This window comes from Theropithecus gelada, chromosome 6 (assembly GCF_003255815.1).
Source record: "Theropithecus gelada isolate Dixy chromosome 6, Tgel_1.0, whole genome shotgun sequence".
Lineage (NCBI taxonomy): Eukaryota > Metazoa > Chordata > Mammalia > Primates > Cercopithecidae > Theropithecus > Theropithecus gelada.
The window spans coordinates 116,124,251-116,151,533 of record NC_037673.1 but is presented as its reverse complement, the minus strand read 5'-3'; the positions used below and the strand labels follow the sequence as shown (position 1 = coordinate 116,151,533).

The 27,283-nt window shown below is 40.4% G+C and overlaps 1 protein-coding gene across 1 annotated transcript; it reads right to left on the bottom strand.

Annotated features, from left to right (window-relative positions):
• Positions 1-1,569: 1,569 nt before the first annotated feature.
• Positions 1,570-7,099, bottom strand: FAM170A (family with sequence similarity 170 member A). The gene is made up of 4 exons (XM_025389189.1): positions 6,857-7,099; positions 3,811-3,951; positions 1,915-2,704; positions 1,570-1,624 (listed from the first exon to the last, which is right to left on the bottom strand). The coding sequence occupies exons 1-4, from the start codon at positions 6,924-6,926 to the stop codon at positions 1,618-1,620; spliced, it is 1,008 nt and encodes a 335-aa protein (XP_025244974.1). The 5' UTR covers positions 6,927-7,099; the 3' UTR covers positions 1,570-1,617.
• Between the last annotated feature and the right edge of the window lie 20,184 nt (positions 7,100-27,283).

The following is a 27,283-nucleotide window of genomic DNA, read 5'->3' as shown; positions in this document are numbered from 1 at the left end:
AAAACAAGTTGCAAAGTAATAACGAAGTACAATGGTATGTGAAACTTTCAAGATATTCAAAACATTTTATATATTTATATAATAGTATAAAACACGCACAGAATTATTAAAAAATACTCCAAATCCATATGAAAAGCAATGGAACAGGGGACTACGGCTGTATTTGTAATCATTTTTACTTCAAAGCCATCTGAAGTAAATGTAGAAAAGTGCTAAGCTTAATAAAGCGGGATGATGGAAACATAGGTATGTAGTGGAGTTTGTCATGGTCTCATGTGAAATGTGGCATCCAGCCTTGAAAAAACTGTCACACAGAAGCCTAATCAATCCCAGGAGTTTGGGTATTGCTGCCTCTGGAAAAGGCTGGTAGATATCTTTAGTGCTGGTGTAAAACTTCGTTCACAAACCACTAGATAGATGGACGAAAATAATGAATAGGGCTGGGCGCCGTGGCTCACGCCTGCAATCCCAGCACTTTGGCAGGCCCAGGCGGGTGGATCGCTTGAGCCCAGGAGTTCGAGACGAGCCTGACCAACATGGTGAAACTTCGTCTCTACTAAAAAAAAATACAAAATTAGCTGTGTGTGTTGGCACGTGCCTGTAATCCTAGCTACTTGGGAGGCTGAGGCAGGAGAATCACTTGAACTCAGGAGGCAGAGGTTGCAGTGAGCCGAGATCATGCCATTGCACTCCAGCCTGGGCAACAAAAGTGAAACTCCATCTCAAAAAAAAAAAAAAAGAAGAAGAAGAAGAAAAAGAAAAAGGAAAAGGAAAAACAAAAAACGATGAATAGATAGATAGATTAATTTGTTAATTAAATAATATATCCAGGGAAGGTTTGAAACACAACCTTTATTACATATGATGTTTACATGTTAGACTGAGTGCTGGTCCCTCATCTCCTTCATACCTTGGGCAGTCTGTCTGCTACTATCTCCATGGCTCTTTCTTCTCCCTGAAAGTGAAGAAAACAATTGAGGCAGAACAGGAAGAGGCAAGAAACGATATAAGCATCACTAGTCAGTTACCTTCACCTTTGTTTTAAAGCTCAGAGTCATGCACCCCCACAGTGAGTTCGTTTCCAGATCAAATGCAGCAAAATGAAGGTTCTGAAACATTTCCAGGTCTCTTGGTATCTCATGAGGATGATGTTACCTCTCCAAATTCCCCTTTTCCTCAAGGGTTATATTCATGGGCTGAGGTGAGGTCCCAGCTCAGGCCAAAGGCTCTCAGACTCCACACCTCTGATCTTGCTGGCAGCCTGTCCTTTCAGGCCAATCCTGGCCCTTGAGGTTAAACTGAGTTTTCTCTGCCTTGAAGAGCTGCAGTACTTCCTCTTAGAATTGAGGACAATCATGGAGACATTGAGAAAGTTCCCAGTCAATGCTCTTCACCTTATCGTCTAAGCAAATGGAGGACAATTCCCCCAGAAGCACCAGGTGCACCACAAGTTGATGCAGCTGCAGAGCCGCCAGGTGACCCAGTGCATCCCTGCAGCTCCTTCCCTTGGATTCCTCTGGGCCCTCATGACACAGCCTCAGAAAACTGCAAATCTCACTCCTTACCTCTTGCAAGAGAAGGCCACACCATCTTCCAGTATCTTCTGGCCCATAAGTCTCAGCTGCTGTGTGAAAATCAAACCAAAGAAAGACACTTCTTAGTTAATGCAACCTTAGAAATTCTCAGAATTTCCTGCAGGAGCTGGAAAGGTCAAGACAAGTCCTGACTTACAATCAAGACTTTATTAGATGCCTAGGCAAGAAGCAGGGATCCCAGTTATGTCCCCTTCCATTGTTCCCTGAGCCAATAAAGCCCCCAAATCTCCCTTACAGAGGGAGCCTGAACTGGGGAGAGAGTACTGGCTCAGGGAAGCCATCGCTCCCTCAGCGGTCCCACGACCCAGCCCTTGCTCACTTCCTGTCCTTTGGAAGGTCCTTTGGAGAATGAAACACACAGCCTGGACATTGGCTCCAGGATCTCCTCAGGCCAAGGTCTTCCCCTGTGGGCTGCCCCTCCTCCTCCTTCTTTGCTGCTGGTTTCTCTTCCTCCTCCTCCTCATTTCCATTTTCCTCCTCCTGCTCGTCTTGGGTGCTCCCTGATTCCATGTTGCCTGTCAGCTGAGCCATGGTGAGATGAAAGACGTGGCAGCTGAAGCCTTCTCTGATCCCATATTGCACATGCTCCTGGAGGATTTCCACGGTGGCAAAAACCCGGCAGCAGGCCATGCACCTGAAGCCGTTCTCCATGGTCACCAGCCAGTCAGGAGTCTTGGCCCTGGGTGTCTCCTCAACGGTGGGTGAGCCTGGCAGGCTGTCTGATTCTGTCCTTTCCTCATGCTCTTTCTCCTCTCCGCCGGGCTCACTGTCAGACAGGAGGTTTCTGGTGGACACATCAGAGGGGGGAGTACCTACCCTCACAACCTCAGGAAGGGTCACTTCTTCCATCCTTGGCTGCTTTTCTAAGGACTCCGAAGTTTCCTCTGTCTCCCAGGAGACAGCCACACCTTTTTTCATTTGTACCTGCATGTAGTATATTTTCATGCCCCTTTCCTCTTTGTTTACACACAGAGAGGACACACAAGTCTTATAGGACGAATGGGATGACAAGGAGACATGTTGTGAGCAGGGAGGAGTCTCTCCTCGTTCCTGAACCTGGGCCAGGGGTGACTGAGGCTGGGGGCTGTCTCGATGTAGTCTCTGGATTCCTGGAAAAGGAAATTAGAAACATGAGCAGATGCATGGGCCATGCCAGGAACGGGGGGAACATATGCTGAATATGTGTGGTGCAGGAGAGAGGGACTGTGGTGTGATGCAGCTGTGTGGTGAGCTTGGTGTTTGTTGTTCATATTGTGGGATAGTGATTCTAGTGTCATTTGTGTGTAGGGATGTTGCTGGGATGTCTGTATACAGGGGTGTGGAGTATGGTGGTGAGGACTGCAGCTTATGTGGAATGTCGGCAGCATGTGTGCGCTATGAGTATGTGAGTTGGTGCCATCACTGATGTGTTATTTGTGGAATGTGGGAGGTAGTGTGGGAGAATGGCACTGCAGGTCACGCATTTGTCTGGGATGTGTGCAAAGAGTGTACCTCTGGAGCGTGTGGCTGTATGTGTGAGGTGTGTAGGCCTGAGCTAGAGTCCTGCTGCAGTGCTGGAGGCCTGGGCTGAGGAACTCTGTTTTTCTCTGGAAGGCAAAGTCAGAGCCCAAGTAGTTCCGCTGAAGGTGCTTAATCTGGTCCTGTGGCCCTACACCCCAAGAGCAGACTTTCCTGGCCTCTGCTCCCTGACTGCCTGACTGCACACCAGGGCTCATGCTCTCCTACACTGAGCTCATATCCGTGCTCCTCTAACAGCTCTGTATCTTGCCCAGACACCTCTGCAGAGCTCTGATCATATCCAACTGCCCTGGGTTTCCTCTTAGCCTCATCCTTGGATCTATGGGCCTCCTGTCCCCTACCCAAGGAGCCCTGCACCCAAAATGTCCCAGACCTAAGGAGCCCAGCACCCAAAGAGTCTCATACCCACAGTGCCCTGTATCCAGAGTGTCGTGCTCAAGGAACCTCACACCCAGAGAATCTCACATCCAACGAGCCCCACACCCAAAGAGTGTCACACCGAAGGAGCCCCAAACCCAAAATGTCCCACTCCCAAAGAGCCTTACACTCAAGCAGCACTGCAACCAAAGAGTCTCATGCCCAAAGAGCCCTGTACCCAAAGAGTCCCAGTCCCAAAGAGCCCCACACTCAAAGATTTTCATGCCCAATGAACCCCACAGCCAAGAAGCCACATGCCCAGGGAGCCCTGCACCCTTACCACCGTGGATGAGCTTGCGTGAAGAAGAAACACAGGAGAAGTATTCGGAGGTAGAAGTAACTTCTCCCACCCCTTGGCTCCAGCCCTTGGCCACTCTAGTGGATCCAGGCTGCAGGGCATCCTCTTGGGACTTTGACATTCCTGAGAAAGGTATGAAGGGCACAGAGATATGGTGGATGGGGAATGTTTGTGCATCATTTACCCACCCAACAAATATTTACTGAGTGGCTGACATATGTCAGGTGTGGTGAACACACACGGTTTGTGAGACAGCCTTCTGGTGGATACTCCAATATTTAATTACAGTCAACAGGTATTTTGATAGTGTATCATTAGGAACGTAGGCCTGTGTGGTGACTATGAATAGGTCTGAAGTGTAAGAGTGATACATATCAGATAGCCTTTGATATGTGTAGGTTTGTGTGGGTATATTATAGAAACATGTGTCTGTGTCTATGGAGTTTGTGTGCATAGTTTGTGTTTACAACCCTGGAATTATGCAATATGTAACTTTTCCTGATTATATGGTGTGGCTTGTATTTATAATGTACATTAATTCATTCATCTGGCAATATTTCATGAACAGCTTCCATGATCAGACACCAGTCCACTCTTCTAGGCTCTAGGAATACTGAACAAAACAGTCCTTCTTCTCAGTGGACTTTCCATTCTAGACAAGAAGGCAGACACTAAGCAGAAATATAAGTATATCATAGGTTAGCTCATCATGAATATATAAGGGTCACCAGATCTAGCAGAAAAACAGCTGATGCCAAATTAAATTTGAACTTTAGATAAATTACAAATAATTTTTTAGTGTAAGTATGTCCCATGCAATATTTGTCATACTTATCTTTAGTGTCGGTATGTTCCATACCATATTTGGGACACACTCATACTAAAAAATCATTGGTGGTTTATCTGACATTCAAGTTTAACTGGACATCCTGTATTTTATCTGGCAACCCTAATAAGGGGATGGTGGTGAATCTTTGTTTCATCGTGGTCTATGCAAAGCAGGTCTGGCTCTGCTACACAATGTGTTACAGATATGGCATGTATGATGTGTGACTGGCTCTTAAAGAGGTATTTAGAGATAGTTTAAGGTAGCTGTGTTTGTGTGAGAGTTGGGGAGACACACACACACACCCCCACACACACATGAAATCTCTGTAGGAAGAAAAGACTGTCACACACATGGGTTGTGTGAGTATGTAATAGAGGAACGGTATGTGTATCTAACTGTATGCACTGTGTGTGGAGGTGTGTGACTCTTTTTCTGTATCAGAGTACATATGGGCATATGAGTGACTGTCTCCTGGAATACCCTTAACAAAAATTCGGTACACACTGTTATGTGTATTGAGTGTTGCCCAGGCCGAGGCATGGTGACAGAAAGCTCACCCTGCAGAACCCACCACTGTGCTCCCATTATCTCCAGTCCTCCCCCTCCCAACACACACGCGCGCACACACACACACAGAGACAGACAAATTCTGAAATGTAAGGGTAGATGAAGGACAGGAAAACCATTGCCTTCCCCTTCCTGTCCCAGCCCTCTGCTCTCCATGCCTATTCTTCATGCCTCCATTCCCAGGGCTCAACCTACAGGTCTTTATGACCTTGGGCCTCATAGGCGCTGCTGAGCTCTAACTGGGGCAGAAGCCTCGAGGGCCATCTCTGGGGCAGGCTCCTTTCTGCCCTGTCTCCTGCACGTGACCATCCCCCTTTCAGGATAAGCGGCTTCTTTACATTTAATACCTGCCATTATCATGCAGCCTGGGAAGTAAACTGACAGCAATCGAAGACCCTTACCCTGGTGTCATTTCCTCTGGGATGTCCCACACTGTGGATTCACAAATTCTGTTGGATTAATTGGTTAATTCTTCCTGCTGAAAAATCAAACCTCCGTGGTTTCAGTATGACGCCATCCCCAAACAAGTGTTTAATCTACTTTCTAACAAGCATTTCGCTTCTCAAGATATTTTTCAACAAGGCCTTTAATTCATTGGGCTACTCTTTCGTTTCTGCTAAAAGGGGCAGTGCAACTCATAGATTTCTACCAGCACCCTTCACACCTTCCACCTCGGTCACCCCAGGGAAAGAGCAAATAAAGAAAATGAGAGAAAGACAAGACTCAGGCTGCATCACTGGGTCTCTGTAAGTGGGTCCCCGACCTGCCTGGAGACTGACATAGTTCCAGGTACCAGCAGCCCCAGAAGAAAAGTTCTCAGCCCAGCAGGGCTGGCTTTCTGTATCGTGTGCCACTGGCATCTGGACTTCCTGTCCATCTCACATCCGGGTACCCTCAAGATGGATGTGCCGGCATCAGCCAACAGCCAGGTCTCCCCCTCACTACCGCATAGGTAGTACATTCTCCTCAGTTCCTCCTCCCTAAAGAAGGCTCAGGCTGGCCGGGTGCGGTGACTCACGCCATTAATCCCAGCACTTTGGGAGGCCGAGGCGGGTGGAGCACGAGGTCAGGAGATCGAAACCATCCTGGCTACCACGATGAAATCCCGTCTCTACTAAAAATAAAAATTTTTTTTTAAAAATTAGCTGGGCATTGTGGTGAGCGCCTGTAGCTCCAGCTACTCGGGAGGCTGAGGCAGGAGAATGGCGAGAACCCAGGAGATGGAGCTTGCAGTGAACCGAGATCGCACCACTGCACTCCAGCCTGGGCAACAGAGCAAGACTCTTTTTCAAAAAAACAAGAAAAAAAAAAAAAAAAAAGGCGGCCGAGGCAGGTGGATCAGGAGATCAGGAGATCGAGACCATCCCGGCTAACACGGTGAAATGCCATCTCTACTAAAAATACAAAAAATTAGCCAGGCGAGGTGGCGGGCGCCTGTAGTCCCAGCTACTCGGGAGGCTGAGACAGGAGAATGGCGTGAACCCGGGAGGCGGAGCTTGCAGTGAGCCGAGATCGCACCACTGCACTCCAGCCTGGGCGACAGAGCGAGGCTCCGTCTCAAAAATAAAATTAAAAAAAAGGCTCAGGCTGGCCAGTGACGCTTGTGACCCAGAGAGTTTGCCCAGCACATACCTCCTCCCTTCTCAGCGGTTTCCTGGGACTCTTCATTTTCCAAATGTTTCCTCTTTTGTCGTCGTTTCATGGTATCAGCTAGAAGAGTTTCTAGAAGATGCTTAAGGTCCACCTCCCGCTTTTTTCTGTAGATTGGCCCTTCTTGGCTCTCAGGAAATTCATTAAAAAGATTCAGTATGAATAAACGTAGTTGAATCTCCTAAATAGCTGAAGAACTCAAGACCGCTTAGTGAACCAGCAGCACTGCCCAGTGCTCACTACATTGCAGGGCTGTTAAGGTTCAAAGGTCACCAGGCCCACAGCAGATTCTCTGACCTCAATGATGACATCACAGCGTTCTGCGGACCTAGGTCCAACACAGTCTGTGCAACTGCAGAGGCCTCCTTTTCAAGAACAATTCCTTTTTTCCAGTAGAAGTCCTCTAATGAATTCAACTCTCCCGTATTTCAAATGTGGCAGAATATTTTGAGATGTTAACATGTTTCTGTTTAATTTTTTTCTTTTCTCCTTTTTTTTCACCCTTTCCCTTCTGGACTCAAGCAGGTAGCAGGCTTTGTTTGTGTTCATTGCTCAGAGGAAGGGTATGGCAGGGCTGAAAGCAGCAGTAGCATGTTAATCATCTTGACTTTTCTTTCTTTGTTTTTTATTTGTTGCTGTTGTTGTTGTTTTTATTTTGTTTTGTTTTGTGAGAGACAGGGTCTCCCTCTGTCACCCAGGCTGGAGTGCAGTGGTGTGATCATAGGTCACTTCAGCCCCTGGGCTCAAGTGATCCTCACACTTCAGCCTCCCAAGTAGCTGGAACAACTGGCACCAGGCATGAACCACCACACCTCGCTAATTTTTTTTTTTTTTTTTAGAAACAGGGTCTCAGTATGTTGCCCAGGTTGGTCTTGAACTCCTAGCCTCAAGCTCCCAAAGTGCTAGGATTACAGGCATGAGCCACCACACCCACCACACCCTACCTGACTTTTATTTCTAAAATCTGAAACTCCATAGGAAAGAGGAAAGTTAGCAGAAACATAATGGAAGCAGGATTTTTTTAATTAGGCATGCCCCCTTCTTACTCTACTACAGTGTTGAGAGGTACTGATTAGGTCAGGAAGAGAGAGAGATCTTCAAACTATGGAGGAGAGGAGCCCTCTGAAATGTGGCTGAAGAGGTACAGGCAGCAAAAACTTCAAGAAGGGCTGGCTGTATTATGCATACAAGCAGAATCATGGCAACCTATCTCACACATGGCATAGGAGCCACACCACCTAAAGATGCCCTGGCAACTGAGCTGATGGGCATCTAAACTTCAGCTGTATGCTCCAATAACCAGAGACTATGCTCTCACCCCACCCTCAAAACCTCAGCCCTGTATGATTTCCAAATAGGGAGAGGTGGAAATCCAAACAGGACATCAACAGAACCAAGGCTTAAATTACAAATTAAATGGAGTTATATAAGAAAATTGCATACTATCTCCTGCACATCTCTGCTCATAGGCTGAAATGTATACCAGTTATAAGTGGCAACTCATCTGGATTTTCCTGATTCCAATCTAAAATTAGAGATACCTCATTTGGGGCAGTGACCCCAATCCAGTGGGACTATTAGTTGACAAGTATGAGGGGGATTCCCAGAAGTCACTGCATTAAAAAAGCAGTAGAAATACCCAGAGGACCAAGGTAGGCCCAAATTTGAAAGGGCACTGCAGACTGTCCCCAGGCAGAGGGAGAATGAAGATAGGGCAAATGTAGCCTTGTGAAAAATTGCTGATGAGATTAAATCTCCAGTTTCTTAAAGAATCCCTAAAAAAGAGGGGCCAAGGAGCATTTTTTGTGTGGTAAAAATTTTCAGACTAAAGTAGAGAGAATTGTGTAATAGGAATGCAGCTTCATGTACACATAATCCAGTTTCAACAGTTATCAGTATTCTGCCATTCTTGTTCCATCCACTGCATACACACACTTTTAATCTTTTGTTCATTTCTTTTTATTTAGGTATTTGAGATAGAGGAGTGGGGGATTTGCTGTATTTTAAAGCAAATTCCAGACATTATGTCATTTCTCCTTGAAGGCAGCAGTATGTACCTCCAAAGATATGAACTTTTAAAAAGGATAACAGAAATATCATTATCTCACCAAATGAATTTAACCATAATTATTTTATGTAATTTAATAACCAAGCCATACTCAATTTCCTCCAAATATGCTAAAATATCTTTGTATAACTGTGTTGTTGAGATCAAGATCCAAACAAAGTCCACACATTGCGATTGGTCAACATCACATCTTTTAATCTACAACAGTTCTCCCTCCTTTTTAAAGGCATTTACCTGTTGGAAAAAACTAATTTATCTTCCAGAATTTTCCACAGTTTGGAAATGGTTGATTGTGTCCTTGTGATGTTATCTAAGATGTTCCCCTATTAGCTGCATTGCCTTGTAAACAGGTAGTTAGGTCTAGCTAATTGGTTAGTTTTAGATTCAGTGACATGGGAAGCTTGGAGAGTTTTGCATGAGAAATTACATTTGAAAAGATCATTCTGGTAACTGTGTTGAGAATAGACTTTTAGAAGGCAAAGGCAGAATCAGAGAGAACAGTGGGCCTTTTGCAATAATCCAGGAGAGAGATGAGACTGGTTTGGATCACAAAGTTAGTTGTGAAAATAATGGATAATGGTCATCTTCTGGATGTATTTTGAAGGAAGAGACAACAGAATTTGCTGAAAGATCAGATATTTTCCTTCATCTGGTACACCACCAAACAAGCCGATTCTACATCTGCCCCTGAAGTCATAGCCTTCATGTGGGGAACATGTGGGGACACTAGATAGAAGGAGCCTCCTCTTATAGCAGAGAAAGATGGCTGTTTGTTCCTCCCTCTGACCTCCCCCTCTGGCTTTCCTCTTTTCCTCCTTGACTTTCCCCACCACCAGTTTCATCATCAAAGCTCCTTCTGATCCTTGAAGAGTCGGAGAAAAAATTTCCACCAGGTGATCAAATATTACTTAGGGGTAGGAGTCACAGTCCCGGAAGACACACCCCAAACTGTTCACTTTCCTTACCTCTGAGTCAAGAAGGAGGATGAGAGGAACAGGTGCAGAAGATAATGAAAGAGAGCTCTACTCCTTATATTTCATACTCTGGATGGTTAGAATTCTATAACAAAAATGTACCAACATATAACTTGCGTAACTAAAAATATACACATATTAAGAACAAACCAGGGAGCCTGCCACTCCTAGAAAATTGAGAATATTGAGAATGAAGCAGAAGATATAATTACAGACCCTGCAGACATCAAAAAAATAGCAAGGGAACCCCACAAACAATGCTATGGACATGAATTTGACAACTTAGATGAAATGGACAAATTTCTCAAAAAACACAAACTGCTAAAACTCACCCAATATTAAATAAGTACATTGCATGCCCTATAACTATAAAGGAAATTGAATTTGTAATTGTTAAACTCCCAAAAAAGAAATCTCCATGACTACATAGTTTCACTGGGCAATTCTGTCAAATGTTTAAAGAAGAATTAACATTAATTCTACACAATCTCTTCCAGGAAAAGAGGAAGAGAGATGATTTCTCAATTCATTTTATGAAGTTAGTAAAACCCTGATACCAAATCAGACAAAGATAGTACAAAAAAGAAAACTACATACCAATATTCCTAATAAATATAGATGCAAAAATTATTAACAAAATATTAGAAAACAGAATTCAGCAATATGTATAAAGAATTACACACCATGACCAAGTGGGGTCTATTCCAAGGATGCAAGACTGATTCAACATTCAAAATTCAATCGGTATAATCCACTCTATTTATAGGCTAAAAAAGAAAAATCACATAGGCTGAAGAAAAGAAAATCAACTGATGAGAAAATTTTTAAAGCATTTAAAAATATTCATTCTAGTTGGGTTGGTGTGGTACTCCTATAGTCCCAGCTACTGGGGAGGCTGAGGTGAGAAGGTTACTTGAGCCCGGGAGTTTGAGGCCATCCTGACAACATAGAAAGACCCCATATGTTTTTTTAAAAAAGTTATTCTTATAAAAGTAGGAATAGAGAGGAACTTTCACAATGCAGTAGAGAGAATCTACATAAAGCCTACAGCTAACATTGATGGTAAAACTGAGTGTTAGATCAGGAACATGGCAAAGCCATCTACTCTCAATGTTCTTAATAATAATGCTCTTATCATACAACTGGATGTTCAAGCCAGTACAAAGGGCACAAAAGGGAAACAAAAGTCACACAAGTGAGAACGAAAGAAATAAAATTTCCTATTTCCAGGTGACATGATTGTGTAGAAAATCTCAGAAAATCTACAGAAAGAAGAGGAGGAGGAGAAAAAGCAGGAGGAGGAGGAAGAGGAGGAAAAAAGGTAAAGAAGGAAGAAAAGGAAAAAAGAAAGAGAGAGAAAACTTCTATAAATGAATTCAGCAAAGTTACAGGGCAGAAGATAAAATTACATCAATTGTATTTATATATATTAGCAACAGACACAAGAACACCAAAATTAAAACAATATCACTGGCCAAGCACAGTGGCTCATGCCTGTAATTCCAGAACTTTGAGAGGTGGAGGTGAGAGAATCCCTTGAGCCCAGGAGTTCCAGACCAACCTGCGCAACATAGCAAGAACCCATCTCTACAAAAAGAAATTTTTAAAAATTAGCTGGGGGTGGTAGCATATGGCTCTGGTCCTAGCTACTCGGAAGCCTAAGCACATGAAATGATATTCAATATCATTAGCCATTAGGAAAATGCAAAGTAAAACCACAGTGTATCACTACACACCTATCAGAATGATTACAATAAAAAATAGTGACAACATCAAATATTGATGAGGATGTTGAATCATTCATACACTGCTGCTAGAAATGTAAAATGTTATAGCCAAAAGTATGGCAGCTGAAACATATAACTACCTTATTACCCCACAATTACATTATTGGGCATTTATCCCAAAGAAATGAAAAACCTACATACAAAAACCTACATAACAGCTCATTCATAATAGCCAAAAACAAGAAACAACTCAGATATCCTTCAATAGGTAACTTATTAAACAAACTGTGGTACTTTCTTACTTTGAATACTACTTAGCAATAAAATGATCAAACTTGAATGAATCTTCAGAGAATTACGCAGAGAGGGGAAAAAAAAGTCAATGCCAAAATGTTATATACTGTGTAATTCCACTTATAAAACATTCCTGGAATAAGGAAAGTATAAAAATGAAAAATCAATTAATGGTTGCCAGTGGTGAAGGAGGGGGTGAGAGTGAGAGAAAAGAGAGTGTGGCTATAAAAGAGCATCCCACTGCCACTCACACCATGGGGTGTGGCTCCTCTTCCTTTGGAAAGGGGAGGGAAGAGTGGGAAAGACTGCATCTTCTGGTTTGAGTGCCAACTCAGCTGCAGTACAATAGGACACCAGGTAAACTTCTAAGGTTTTTGACTCTAGTCCCTGACTTCTGGATGGCACCTCTGAAAATGCCTAGGGCCTCAGGGAACTCACCACTCTGAAGGGAAGGACACAAGCCTCTCTGGCTTTACCACCTGCTGACAGTAGAGTCACAGGGCCTGAAGTGAACATAAGTGGTAGCCAGGGAGTGGTTATAGTAGGCTTTCAGTGAGACCTGGTGCTGTGCTGCCTTCAGGTCTGACCCAGTACAATCATAGTGGTGGTGGCCTCATGGGAGTTTGCATCACTTCATCCCCAGCTCCGGGTGGCTCAGAACAGAGAGACTGTGTTTGTTTGGGAGAAAGTAAGGGAAGAGAACAAAAGTCTCTGCTTGGTAATACAGAGAATTTTTCCAGATCTTGTCCAAGACCATCAAGGTGGTACCTCTAGGAGTCTGCAAGGACCACAGCGTTACTGGGCTTGGGGTGCACCCTGAAGCAGATACAGCTTAGATCACAATACCCAAGTCCTTTCAAAAAAGTATTCTCAAGGACAAGTGCTAAGTCCCGACTGAGAAGACAACAGTAAATACCTATCTCTTCAATGCCCACACAGACAAACATCCACCAGTATCAAGACCATCCAAGAAAACATAACCTCATCAAATGAATGAAATAAGGCACTAGGAATCAATCCTGGAGAAATAGAAATATGAAATCTTTCAGAAAAGGAATTCAAAGTAGCTGTTTTGAGGAAATTCAAATAAATTCAAGATAACGCACAGAAGGAACTCAGAGTTCTATATGTCAAATTTAACAAAGAGATTGAAATAATTTTTAAAAATTAAGCAGAAATTGAGGACCAGAAAAACACAACTGACATATTGAAGAATACATCAGAGTCTTTTAATAGAAGAACTGATCAAGAAGAAGAAAGAATTCATTGAGCTTAAAGACAGGCTGTTTGAAAATATACAGTCAGAGGAGACAAAAGAAAAAAAGATTAAAAAAAAAAAACAATGAAGCACATCTGCAGGATCTAGAAAATAGTCTCAAAAGGGCAAAACTAAGAGTTGTTGGCTTTAAAGAGGAGGTGGAGAATGAGATAGGAGCAAAAAGTTTATTCAAATTAATAATAACAGAAAGCTTTCCAAACCTAGAGAAAGATATCAATATCCAAGTATAAGAATGTTATAGAACACCAAGCAGATTTAACCCAAAAAACACAACCTCAAGGCATTTTGTCGTCAAACTCCCAAAGGTCAAGAATTAAAAGAGGATCCTAAAAGCAGCAAGAGAAAAAAAAAAAAAAAAACACAAATAACATACAATGGAGCTCCAATACATCTGGCACCAGACTTTTCATTGGAAACCTTACAAACCAGGAGAGAGTGGCATGACATATTTAAAGTGCTGAAGGAAAAAAGTTTACCCTAGAAGTAATATATCCATGAAAATATCCTTCAAACATGAAGGAAAAACAAAGACTTTTTCAGACAAACAAAAACTGAGGGATTTAATCAACACCACACCTATCCTACAAGAAATGCTAAAGGGAGTGCTTCAGTCAGAAAGAAAGGATGCTAATGAGCAATAACAAATCATCTGAAGGTAAAAAAACAAAAAAAAAAACAAAAAAAAAACACTCACTGGTAATAGTAAGTACACAGAATATTAAAAACCTGTAGCTGCAGTGTATAAACCATCTTAAGTAGAAAGACTGAATGATGGACCAATCAAACATAATTACTACAATGACTTTTCAAGACATAGATAGTACAATAACATACAAATAGAAATAACAAAAAGTTAAAAATCAGGAGACAAAATTAAGGCATAACATCTTTATTAGCTTTCCTTTGGCTTGCTTGTTTATGCAAACAGTTGTTATCAACTTAAAATAATGGGTTATAAGATACTATTTGCAAGCCACATGGTAACCTCAAACCAAAAAACATATAATGAATACAGAAAAATTGAAAAGCAAGAAACTAAATCATATCACCAAAGAAAAGTACCTTCACTAAAAGGAAAACAGAAAGAGAAGAAAGAAGGGAGAGAAGACCAGAAAACAAATAAGAAAATGGTAGGAGTAAATCCTTACTTATCAATATTAACAACGAATATAAATGGACTAAATTATTCTATCAAAAGACATGAAATGGCTGCATGGATTTAAAAAAAAACAGGACCTGGTGATCTGTTGCATACAGGAAATACAGTTCACCTATGAAGACACACATAGAAATAAAAGAAAGGGGAGGAAAAAAGATAATCCATGCCAATAGAAACTGAAAAGGAGCAGGAGTACCTATACTTATATCAGACAAAATAGATTTTAAGACAAAAACTATACAAGGAGACAAAGAAGGCCACTATATGATAATAAAGGGGTCAATCCAGCAAGAGGATATAACAATCTTATATATGCACCCAACACTGGAGCACATAGATAGATAAAGGAAATATTATTAGAGCTGAAGAGAGAGACAGACATCAATGTAATAATAGCTGACGACTTCGACACACCACATTCAGCATTGGAAAGATCTTGCAGATGAATAAACAAAGAAACATCACACTTAGTCTGCACTATAGACCAAATTGACCTAATAGATATTTACAGAACACTTCATCCAGTAGCTACAGAATACAAATTTTTTTCCTCAGAATATGGGTTATTCCCAAGGACAGATCATATGTTAAGTCACCAAGCATGTCTAAAAACATTCAAAAAGATGAAATCATGTCAAGCATCTTCTCTTATCACAATGAAATAAAACTAGAAATCAATAACAAGAGGAATTTTGGAAGCTATACAAATACATGGAAATTAAACATATGCTCCTGAATGACCAGTGGGTCAATGAAGAAATTAAGAAGGAAATTGAAAAAATTTTTGAAGCAAATGATAATGGAAACACAACATACCAAAACCTATGAGGCACAGCAAAAGCAGCTCTGAGAGCAAATGTTATACCTACAAGTACCTACAACATCAAAAAGGAAGAAAAACTTCAAACAAACTAACAATGCACCTTAAAGAACTAGAAAAGCAAGAGCACACTAAATGCAAAATTAATCAAATAAATAATAAAAATCAGAGCAGAACTAAGTGAAATTGAAAGAAGACAATACAAAATATCGATGAAACAAAAAGTTGGATTTTTGAAAAGTTAAACAGAATTGACAAACCTTTAGCTAGACTAAGAAAATAAGAGAAAAGATCCAAATAAATCAGAGATGAAAAAGGAGACATTACAATTTATACCACAGAAAGTCAGATGATCATCAGTGGCTAGTGTGAACAACTATATGCCAATAAACTGAAAAACCTAGAAGAAATAGACAAATCCCTAGATACATACAACCTATAAGATTGAACCATGAAGAAGTCCAAAGCCTGAACAGACCAATAACAAGAAACAAGATGAAACCATAATAAAATGTCTCCCAGTAAAGAAAAGGCCAGGACTCAATGACTTCACTGCTGAATTCTACCAAACATTTAAAGAAAAACTAATACCAATCCTACTCGAGCTATTCCAAAAAATAGAGAAGGGACTACTTCCAAACTCATTCTATGAGGCCAGTATTACCCCGGTACCAAAACCTGACAAAGACACATTAAAAAAGAAAACTGCAGGCCAATATCTCTGATGAATATTGATGCAAAAATCCTCAACAAAATACTAGCAAACCAAATTCTATAATGTGTTAAAAATATCATTCATCATGACCAAGTGGGATTTATCCCAGGGATGCAAGCATGGTTCAATGTATGCAAATAAATCAATGCGATACATCATATCAACAGAATGAAGGACAAAAACAATATGATCATTTTAATTGACATTAGAAAAGCATTTGATAAATTTCAACATCCCTTCATGAAAAAAAAACCCTAGGAAAACTAGGTATAGAAGGAACATACCTCAACATAATAAAAGCCATATGCAATAGACCCACTGCTCATATCATACTGAATGGGGAAAAACTGAAAGCCTTTCCTCTAAGATTTGGAATATAAGGATGCCCACTTTCAACACTGTGGTTCAACATAGTACAAGAAGTACTAGCTAGAGCAATGAGACAAGAGAAAAAATAATGGGCATCCAAATCAGAGAGGAAGAAGTCAAATTATCCTTATTTGCAGAGGATATGCTCTTATATTCGGAAGAAACCTAAAAACTCTACCAAAAAACTATTACAACTGATAAACAAATTCAGTAAAGTTGCAGGATACAAACTCAACATACAAAAATCAGCAGCATTTCTATATACCAATAGTGAACAATCTGAAAAAAAAAAATTAAGTAATCTCATTTACAACAACCACAAATGAAATTAAATACCTAGGAATTAACCAAAGAAGTGAAATATCTCTATAATGAAAACTATAAAACATGGATTAAAGAATTTGGAGAGGGGTATCAGTTCCAAGATGGCCCAATAGGTACAGCTCCATGCTATAGCTCCCAGCATGAGCAACACAGAAGATGGGTGATTTCTGCATTTCCAACTGAGGTACTGGGTTCATCTCACTGGGGCATGTCGGACAGTGGGTGCAGGACAGTGGGTGCAGCCCACCGAGTGAGAGCCAAAGCACAGCAAGGCATGGCCTCACCGAGGGGGCGAAAGGGGTAAGGGAATTCCCTTTCCTAGCCAAGGGAAACCGTGACACACAGCACCTGGAAAATTGGGTAACTCCAATCCTAATACTGTGCTTTTCCAAGGGTCTTAGCAAACAGCACACCAGGAGATTATATCCTGCGCCTGGTTCAGAGCGTCCCACGCACACAGGGCCTCCCTCATTGCTAGCACAGCAGTCTGAGATCAAACTGCAAGGCAGCAGTGAGGCTTGGGGAGGGGCACCCACCATTGCTGAGGCTTGAATAGGTAAACAAAGTGGCTGGGAAGCTCAAACTGGGTGGAGCCCACTGCAGCTCAAGGAGGCCTGCCTGCCTCTGTAAACTCCACCTCTGGGGGCAGGGCATAGCCAAACAAAAGGCAGCAGAAACTTCTGCAGATTTAAATATCCCTGTCTGACAGCTTTGAAGAGAGTAGTGGTTCTCCCAGCATGGAGTTTGAGATCTGAGAATGGACAGACTGCCTCCTCAAGTGGGTCCCTGACCCCCGAGTAGCCTAACTGGGAGGCACCCCCCAGTAGGGGCAGACTGAAACCTCACACAACCGGGTGCCCATCTAAGATGAAGCTTCCAAAGGAATGATCAGCAGCAACATTTGCTGTTCAGCAATATTCACTCTTCGGCAGGCTTCACTGCTGAAACCCAGGCAAACAGGGTCTGGAGCAGACCTCCAGCAAACTCCAACAGACCTGCAGCTGAGCGTCCTGACTTTTAGAAGGAAAACTAACAAACAGAAAGGACATCGACACCAAAACTCCATCTGTAAGTCACCATCATCAAAGACCAAAGGTAGATAAAACCACAAAGATGGGGAAAAAACAGAGCAGAAAAGCTGAAAATTCTAAAAATCAGAGTGCCTCTCCCCTCTCCAAAGGAACACAGCTCCTCGCCAGCAAGGGAACAAAGCTGTATGGAGAATGACTTTGACGAGTTGAGAGAAGAAGGCTTCAGATGATCAAACTTCTCCGAGCTAAAGAAGGAAGTTCAAACCCATCGCAAAGAAGCTAAAAACCTTGAAAAAAGATTAGACGAATGGCTAACTAGAATAACCAATTTAGAGAAGTCCTTAAATGGCCTGATAGAGCTCAAAACTATGGCACGAGAACTACGTGACAAATGCACAAGCTTCAGTAACTGATTTGATTAACTGGAAGAAAGGGTATCAGTGATTGAAGATCAAATGAATGAAATGAAGTGAGAAGAGAAGTTTAGAGAAAAAAAGAGTAAAAAGAACAAAGCCTCCAAGAAATATGGGACTATGTGAAAAGACCAAATCTATGTCTAATTGGTGTACCTGAAAGCGACGGGGAGAATGGAACCAAGTTGGAAAACACTCTGCAGGATATTATCCAGGAGAACTTCCCAACCTACCAAGGCAGGCCAACATTCAAATTCAGGAAATACAGAGAATGCCACAAAGACTCCTCGAGAAGAGCAACTCCAAGACACATAATTGTCAGATTCACCAAAGTTGAAACAAAGGAAAAAATGTTAAGGGCAGCCTGAGAGAAAGGTCGGGTTACCCACAAAGGGAAGCCCATCAGACTAACAGCAGATCTTTCAGCAGAAACTCTCCAAGCCAGAAAAGAGTGAGGACCAATATTCAACATTCTTAAAGAAAAGAATTCTCAACCCAGAATCTCATATCCAGCCTAAGTTTCATAAATGATGGAGAAATAAAATCCTTTACAGACAAGCAAATGCTTAGAGATTTTGTCACTACCAGGCCTGCTCTACAAGAGCTCCTGAAGGAAGCACTAAACATGGAAAGGAACAACTAGTACCAGTCATTGAAAAAATATGCCAAAATGTAAAGACCATTGATACTAGGAAGAAACTGCATCAAATAACAAGCAAAATAACCAGCTAACATCATAATGACAGGATAAAATTCACACAAAACAATATTAACCTTAAATGTAAATAGGCTAAATGCTCCAATTAAAAGACACAGACTGGCAAATTGGGTAAAGAGTCAAGACCCATCAGTGTGCTGTATTCAGGAGACCCATCTCACATGCAGAGACACATATAGGTTCAAAATAAAGGGATGGAGGAAGATCTACTAAGCAAATGGAAGACAAAAAAGGCAGGGGTTGCAATCCTAGTCTCTGATAAAACGGACTTTAAACCGACAAAGATCAAAAGAGACAAAGAAGGCCATTACATAATGGTAAAGGGATCAATTCAACAAGAAGAGTTAACTATCCTAAATATATATGCACCCAATACAGGAGCACCCAGATTCATAAAGCAAGTCCTCAGAGACTTACAAAGAGACTTAGACTCCCACACAATAATAATATAAGACTTTAACACTCCACTGTTAACATTAGACAGATCAACGAGACAGAAAGTTAACAAGGATAGCCAGGAATTGAACTCAGCTCTGCACCAAGCAGACCTAATAGATATCTACAAAAATCTCCACCCCAAATCAACAGAATATACATTCTTCTCAGCACTACATCACACTTATTCCAAGATTGACCACATAGTTGGAAGTAAAGCACTCCTCAACAAATGTAAAAGAACAGAAATTATAACAAACTGTCTCTCAGATCACAGTGCAATCAAACTAGAACTCAGGATTAAGAAATTTACTCAAAACTGCTCAACTACATGGAAACTGAACAACCTGTTCCTGAATGGCTACTGGGTACATAATGACATGAAGGCAGAAATCAAGATGTTCTTTGAAACCAATGAGAACAAAGATACAACATACCAGAATCTCTGGGACACATTTAAAGCAATGTATAGAGGGAAATTTATAGCACTAAACGCCCACAAGAGAAAGCAGGAAAGATCTAAAATTGACACCCTAACATCACAATTAAAAGAACTAGAGAAGCAAGAGCAAGCACATTCAAAAGCTAGCAGAAGGCAAGAAATAACTAAGATCAGAGCAGAACTGAAGGAGATAGAGACACAAAAAACCCTTCAAAAAATCAATGAATCCAGGAGCTGGTTTTTGAAAAGATCAACAAAATTGATAGACCACTAGCAAGACTAATAAAGAAGAAAAGACAGAAGAATCAAATAGACGCAATAAAAAATGATAAAGGGGATATCACCACCGATCCCACAGAAATACAAACTACCATCAGAGAATACTATAAACACCTCTATGCAAATAAACTAGAAAACCTAGAAGAAATGGATAAGTTCCTGGACACTTACACTCTCCCAAGACTAAACTAGGAAGAAGTTGAATCCCTGAATAGACCAATAGCAGGCTCTGAAATTGAGGCAATAATTAATAGTCTACCAACCAAAAAATGTCCAGGACCAGACGGATTCACAGTCAAATTCTACTAGAGGTACAAGAAGGAGCTGGTACCATTCCTTCTGAAACTATTCCAATCAATAGAAAAAGAGGGAATCCTCCCTAACTCATTTTATGAGGCCAAAATCATCCTGATACCAAAGCTTGGCAGGGACACAACAGAAAAAGAGAAATTTAGACCAATATCCCTGATGAATGTCCTCATTTTTTCCTTCATTTCAACTTTGGTGAATCTGACAATTATGTGTCTTAGAGTTGCTCTTCTCAAGGAGTATCTTTGTGGCATTCTCTCTATTTCCTGAATTTGAATGTTGGCCTGCCTTGGTAGGTTGGGGAAGTTCTCCTGGATAATATCCTGCAAAATCCTCAATACAATACTGGCAAACCGAATCCAGCAGCACATCAAAAAGCTTATCCACCATGATCAAGTGGGCTTCATCCCTGGGATGCAAGACTGGTTCAACATACACAAATCAACAAATGTAATCCAGCATATAAACAGAACCAAAAACAAAAACCACATGATTATCTCAATAGATGCAGAAAAGGCCTCTGACAAAATTCAACGGCTGTTCATGCTAATAACTCTCAATAAATTCGGTACTGATGGAACGTATCTCAAAATAATAAGAGCTATTAATGACAAACCCACAGCCAATATCATACTGAATGGGCAAAAACTGGAAGCATTCCCTTTGAAAACTGGCACAAGACAGTGATGCCCTCTCTCATCACTCCTATTCAACATAGTGTTGGGAGTTCTGGCCAGGGCAATCAGGCAAGAGAAAGAAATAAAGGGTATTCATTTAGGAAAAGAGGAAGTCAAATTGTCCCTATTTGTAGGTAACATGATTGTATATTTAGAAAACCTCATCATCTCAGTCCAAAATCTCCTTAAGCTGATAAGCAACTTCAGCGAAGTCTCAGGATACAAAATCAATGTACAAAAATCACAAGCATTCTTGTATACCAATAACAGACAAACAGAGAGCCAAATCATGAGTGAACTCCCATTCACAATTGCTTCAAAGAGAATAAAATAACTAGGAATCCAACTTACAAGGAATGTGAAGGACCTCTTCAAAGGAGAACTACAAACCACTGCTCAATGAAATAAAAGAGGACACAAACAAATGGAAGAACATTCCATTCTCATGGATAGGAAGAATCAATATTGCAAAAATGGCCATACTACCCAAGGTAATTTATAGATTCAATACCATCCCCATCAAGCTACCAATGACTTTCTTCACATAATTGGAAAAAACTACTTTAAAGTTCATATGGAACCAAAAAGGAGCCTGCATTGCCAAGACAATCCTAAGCCAAAAGAACAAAACTGGAGGCATCATGCTACCTGACTTCAAACTATACTACAAGGCTACAGTAACCAAAATAGCATGGTACTGGTACCAAAACAGAGATATAAACCAATGGAACAGAACAGAGCCCTCAGATATAATGCCACACATCTACAGCCATCTGATCTTTGACAAACCTGACAAAAACAAGAAATGGGGAAAGGATTTCCTATTTAATAAATGGTGCTGGGAAAACTAGCTAGCCATATGTAGAAAACTGAAATTGGATCCCTCCCTTACACCTTATACAAAAATTAATTCAAGATGGATTAGAGACTTAAATGTTAGACCTAAAACCATAAAAACCCTAGAAGAAAACCTAGGCAATACCATTCAGGACATAAGCATGGGCAAGGACTTCATGTCTAAAACACCAAAAGCAATGGCAACAAAAGTCAAAATTGACAAATGGGATCTAATTAAACTAAAGAGTTTCTGCACAGCAAAAGAAACTACCATCAGAGTGAACAGGCAACCTACAGAATGGGAGAAAAATTTTGCAATCTATCCATCTGACAAAGGGCTAATATTCAGAACCTACAAAGAACTAGAACAAATTTACAAGAAAAAAACAACCCCATCAAAAAGTGGGCAAAGGATATGAACAGACAGACACTTCTCAAAAGCAGACATTTATGCAGCCAACAGACACATGAAAAAATGCTCATCATCACTCGCCATCAGAGAAATGCAAATCAAAACCACAATGAGATACCATCTCACACCAGTTAGAATGGCAATCATTAAAAAGTCAGGAAACAACAGGTGCTGGAGAGGATGTGGAGAAATAGGAACACTTATACACTGTTGGTGGGACTGTAAACTAGTTCAACCATTGTGGAAGACAGTGTGGTGATTCCTCAAGGATCTAGAACTAGAAATACCATTTGACCCAGCCATCCCATGACTGGGTATATACCCAAAGGATTATAAATCATGCTGCTATAAAGACACATGCACACGTATGTTTACTGTGGCACTATTCGCAATAGCAAAGACTTGGAACCAACCCAAGTGTCCATCAATGATAGACTGGATTAAGAAAATGTGGCACATATACACCACAGAATACTATGCAGCCATAAAAAAGGATGAGTTCATGTCCTTTGTAGGGACATGGATGAAGCTGGAAACCATCATTCTCAGCAAACTATCACAAGAACAGAAAACCAAACACCACATGTTCTCACTCACAGGTGGGAATTGAACAATGAGATCACTTGGACACAGGAAGGGGAACATCACATGGGGGCCTGTAGTGTGGTTGCGGGGGAGAGGGGAGGGATAGCATTAGGGGATACACCTAATGTAAATGACGAGTTAATGGGTGGAGCACACCAACATGGCACATGTATACATATGTAACAAACCTGCACATTGTGCACGTGTACCCTAGAACTTAAAGTATAATTTAAAAAATAAAAATTTAAAAAATTTTTAAAAAACAGAATTTGAAGAGGATACAAAAAAATGGAAAGGTATTCCATGCTAATGGATTGTAAAATCAGTATTATTAAAATGTCAATACTACACAGAGCAGTCTATTGATTCAGTGCTATTCTACTAATGACATTCTTCAAAGAAATAGAAAAAACAATCCTAAAATTTATATGGAACCACAAAAGACACAGAATAGCCAAAGCTTTCCTGCGCAAAAAGAACAAAACTAGAGGAATCACATAACCTGATTTCAAATTATACTATGGAGATTCAGTAACCAAAACAGCATGGTACTAACATAAAAACAGGCACATTGACCAATGAAACAGAATAAAGAACCCAGAAACAAATCCACACAACCACAGTGAACTCATTTTTGACAACAGTGCTAAGAGCTTACACTGGGGAAAATATGATCCCTCAGTAAGTAGTGCTGGGGAAACTGGATATCCAAATTCAGAAGAATGAAACTAGACTCCTGTCTCTCACCATATACAAAAATCAAATCAAAATTGATTTAAGGTTTAAATTTAAGACCTCAAACTATAAAACTACTAGAAGAAAACATAGGGGAAACTCTTGAAGCCATTAGTCTGGACAAAAATTTCTTGAGGCAAGCACAGTCAATCCAAGCAAAAATGGACAAATGGGATTACATCAAGTTAAAAAGCTTCTGTACAGCAAAGGAGACAATCAACAAAGTAAAGAGGCAACCCACAGAATGTGGGAAAATATTTGCAAACTACCGATCTGACAAGGGATTAATAACCAGAATATATAGGGAACTCAAAAACTCTATGGGTAAAAAATCTAATAATCTGATTTTACAACGGGCCAAATATTTGAATAGACATTTATGAAAAGAAAACATACAAATGACGAACAGGCATAGGAAAAGGTGGTCAACATCACATCGTTGATCATCAGAGAAATACAAATCAAAACTATAATGAGATATTATCTCTCCCTAGTTATAATGGCTTAAATCTGAAAGATGGACAATAACAAATGCTAGTGAGGATGTAAAGCGAAGGGGACCTTTGTACACTGTTGGTAGGAAGGTAAATTAGTACAACCACTATAGAGAACAGTTTGGCCGTTCCTCAAAAAACTAAAAATAAAGCTACCACATGATCCAGCAATCCCACTACTGCGTATACACCCAAAAGAAAGGAAATCAGTACATCGAAGAGATATCTGCACTCCTATGTTTGTTGCAGCACTGCTCACAATAGCCATAATTTGGAGGCAACCTAAGTGTCCATCAGCAGATGAATAGATAAAGAAAATGTGGCACATATACGCAATGGAGTACTATTTGGCCATTAAAAAAGAATGATCCTGTTATTTGCAACAACATGATGGAACTAGAGGTAATTATGCTAATTGAAATAAGCCAGGCAGGGAAAGACAAATATCACATATTCTCACTTATTTGGGGGATCTTAAAATCAAAACAATTGAACTCACAGAAATAGAGAGTAGGAGGATAATTACCAGAGGCTGGGAGGGGTTGTGGGGGGTTGAGGGGGAGGTGGAGATAGTTAATGTGTACAAAAAAAAAAAAATTGCTAGGAAGAACGAATAAGACCTAGTACTTGATAGCACAACAGGTTGACTATAGTCAATAATAATTTATTTGCACATTTTAAAATAACTAACAGAGTGTAATTGGATTGTTTGTAACACAGGGATAATGCTTGAGGGGATGGATATTTCATTTTCCACGATGTGATTATTCCACGTTGTATGCCTGTATCAAAACATCTCAGGTTTTAATATATAAAATATATTAAATATATACACCTATATACTCCATAAATATACACACCTACTATATACCTACAAAAATTTTAAACAAAAATTTTAAAGATCGAGGTTGGTCGCTGTGGGATTCAGGTTAGTAATTATCTTGCTTCTCTTACAAAATACATTTTTCTTAACGCCTATGCAAGTCTCCATGGAAGGCACAGTAGATTAAATTTCTTGCTATTCACAGGACAGCAAATAAGTTGACACTGGAGAAAGCACTTTATAAACCATACCTGCTGCAAAAATGTAAGGTGCAAGAGTTACCCTCAGGAATTGCAAATCTGAATACCTTTAAACTAGAATGAACTTTGAAATTCTCTAACCACCTTTTATTCTTCAATTTCTATAGCAACCTCCATCAAGAGGTTGCCCAGTCCACATTTCACTATTGCCAGTGATAGGAAACTTGCTTCCCCTAAAAGCAGTTTAAACATCTATCTATAGAAAGCTGTGTAAAATTTTAATTTAAGAAAAAAGAAGACCTTTTGTAAGTATGAAACTTTCCCTCATTCATCACCATTACACTCTTTAGAGACTATGTCAATCAAGAATAAGTTTGCTTATTCTATTGTTAACAAATAACCCACAAAAATCTCAGTGGCTTAAAACAACCAAGGTTTCCTGATCCTAGTGCATACTCTCTGTGGGTCAGCTGGGAGTTTGCTCCTCATTGCCCTCACTCTTGCACCCAGGCTTATAAAACCACCACTTTCTGGAAAATTTTCAGGTATTACAGAAGGAAAGAGAATTCTGGGAAGTCTCACTTGGGCATTAAATGTTCTGACCTAGAAGTCACACAGATCACTTTCACTCAAAATCGTTGACCAGGAAATACAATCTTATCATGGGCCACCCCATATTCTAGAGTCCTGAGTCAAAAATACTTGTGAACAGGCACAGAAGCTCATGCCTAGAATCCCAGCACTTTGGAGGCAGAGGTGGGAAGTCACTTGAAACCAGGAGTTCAAGATCAGCCTGAGCAACATAGCAAGACCCTGTCTCTACAAAAAATAAAATAAAAAATTAGCCAGATGTGGTGGTGCACACCTGTTGAATCCTTTAGTTGAAAGGCAGCAGGAAAATCAGTTGAACCCCGGAGTTCAAGGCTGCAGTGAGCTAAGCTATGATTGCACCACTGTACAGAAACCTGGGCAACAGAGCAAGACCCTGTCTCTATTTTTTTTTTAATGCTTGTGGACAGTACTACTGAATAGCACAGAGACTGTATAAAAAATCCTGATTCCTTATCATTAAATACAAAACTCGACAAACCCATCAAGCTATATTTTCACAAAACTAGGGCTGGAACTCAGATCTCAGAGGTCACAATTTGGAACTTTTTCCATCATGCTGCATTAGGATGTTTACATGAGGACAATGTAGCTGGGAATAAATGGTATTTACTTAGTTTTTTGTTTTGTTTTTCTTATTCACAAATAGCTTCAGGAGGAAGGTTTGGAAGTTCCTAAAGCACACGCCTTAAACTGAAAAGCAACTGCAAAATAATTTTACTCCCTTTTGAAATGTTTAACCTAGTAAAGATTGGATTTCTGAGACTCTTTTATATTCTGAATATAGGGAATACAAAGGAAACAATCTTTCTAAGACTTCAAGAAACAACGGAAAAACTCTTGACTCTGACTTTGCTATTTCAATTATTATTATTATTATTTTTTGACACTTCGGGTATTTGAGTAATTGTGGTAGCAGCAGCCACAGAGTTTTACCCGAGATAAAAGTATATATAATAGCATGGCAGCCTCTGCAGAACCACACAATATAGTAAATGCCTTGGCTCGATCCTATTTGCTCACAGGTCTGTGCAAAGTAACAAATGGTTCTGAAAGAATTATTCCAAATATCTTTTGCTCTTATTACTTTAAAGACTTGGCTGCCAAATATTTGGTCCAAGATGAGAAAAGAGCACATATATGGGATAAAGATTATGCATTAAGATATGCTGCTTATTTTGCTTCTGTAGATCCATGCACATCTTATGAATTAGAGGCGGTCTTCCAACCTTCCCCAAATGGTGGACAAATGAGTATATCATTCCATCCCTTTAATCCACCCTGGCTGTAGACACTTTTTTAAAGAATATTACTCTCCTGCTCAAATCTTAAATGCCTTCCTAATATGAGGAGAATTAAGTCTAAAATACCCAACCAAACATTCAAAGCCCTGCAGGGGTGGAATCGTTATGGAATTTTCTAGCCTACAGCACAACACTCCCCTTTAGCTTCTATTCAAGTAAGCCAAGTTTCCCTCTTGAAATAGAGTGCAGGTCCTTGCTCAAGTTATTTCTTTCAATAGAACAAATGTTCAAAGTACAATTTGTTTTAAAGTTCCACTTTCTATAAGAAGCCTTTTCAGATACCCCATTGGGAATGGACTACACATTTCTGGGGTTTTTTGTTTGTTTTTGTTTTGTTTTGTTTTGTTTTGTTTTGTTTTGTTTTGAGATGGAGTCTT

What these genes read in the sequence shown, in the direction of transcription:
- FAM170A (XM_025389189.1), bottom strand. Translation starts at nt 6,926, where the DNA reads ATGAAACGACGACAAAAGAGGAAACATTTGGAAAATGAAGAGTCCCAG. An exon ending in AACCGCTGAGAAGGGAGGAG is followed by an intron (nt 3,952 to 6,856) that starts GTATGTGCTGGG and finishes TACCTTTCTCAG; the next exon opens with GAATGTCAAAGTCCCAAGAG. An exon ending in ACGCAAGCTCATCCACGGTG is followed by an intron (nt 2,705 to 3,810) that starts GTAAGGGTGCAG and finishes TTCCTTTTCCAG; the next exon opens with GAATCCAGAGACTACATCGA.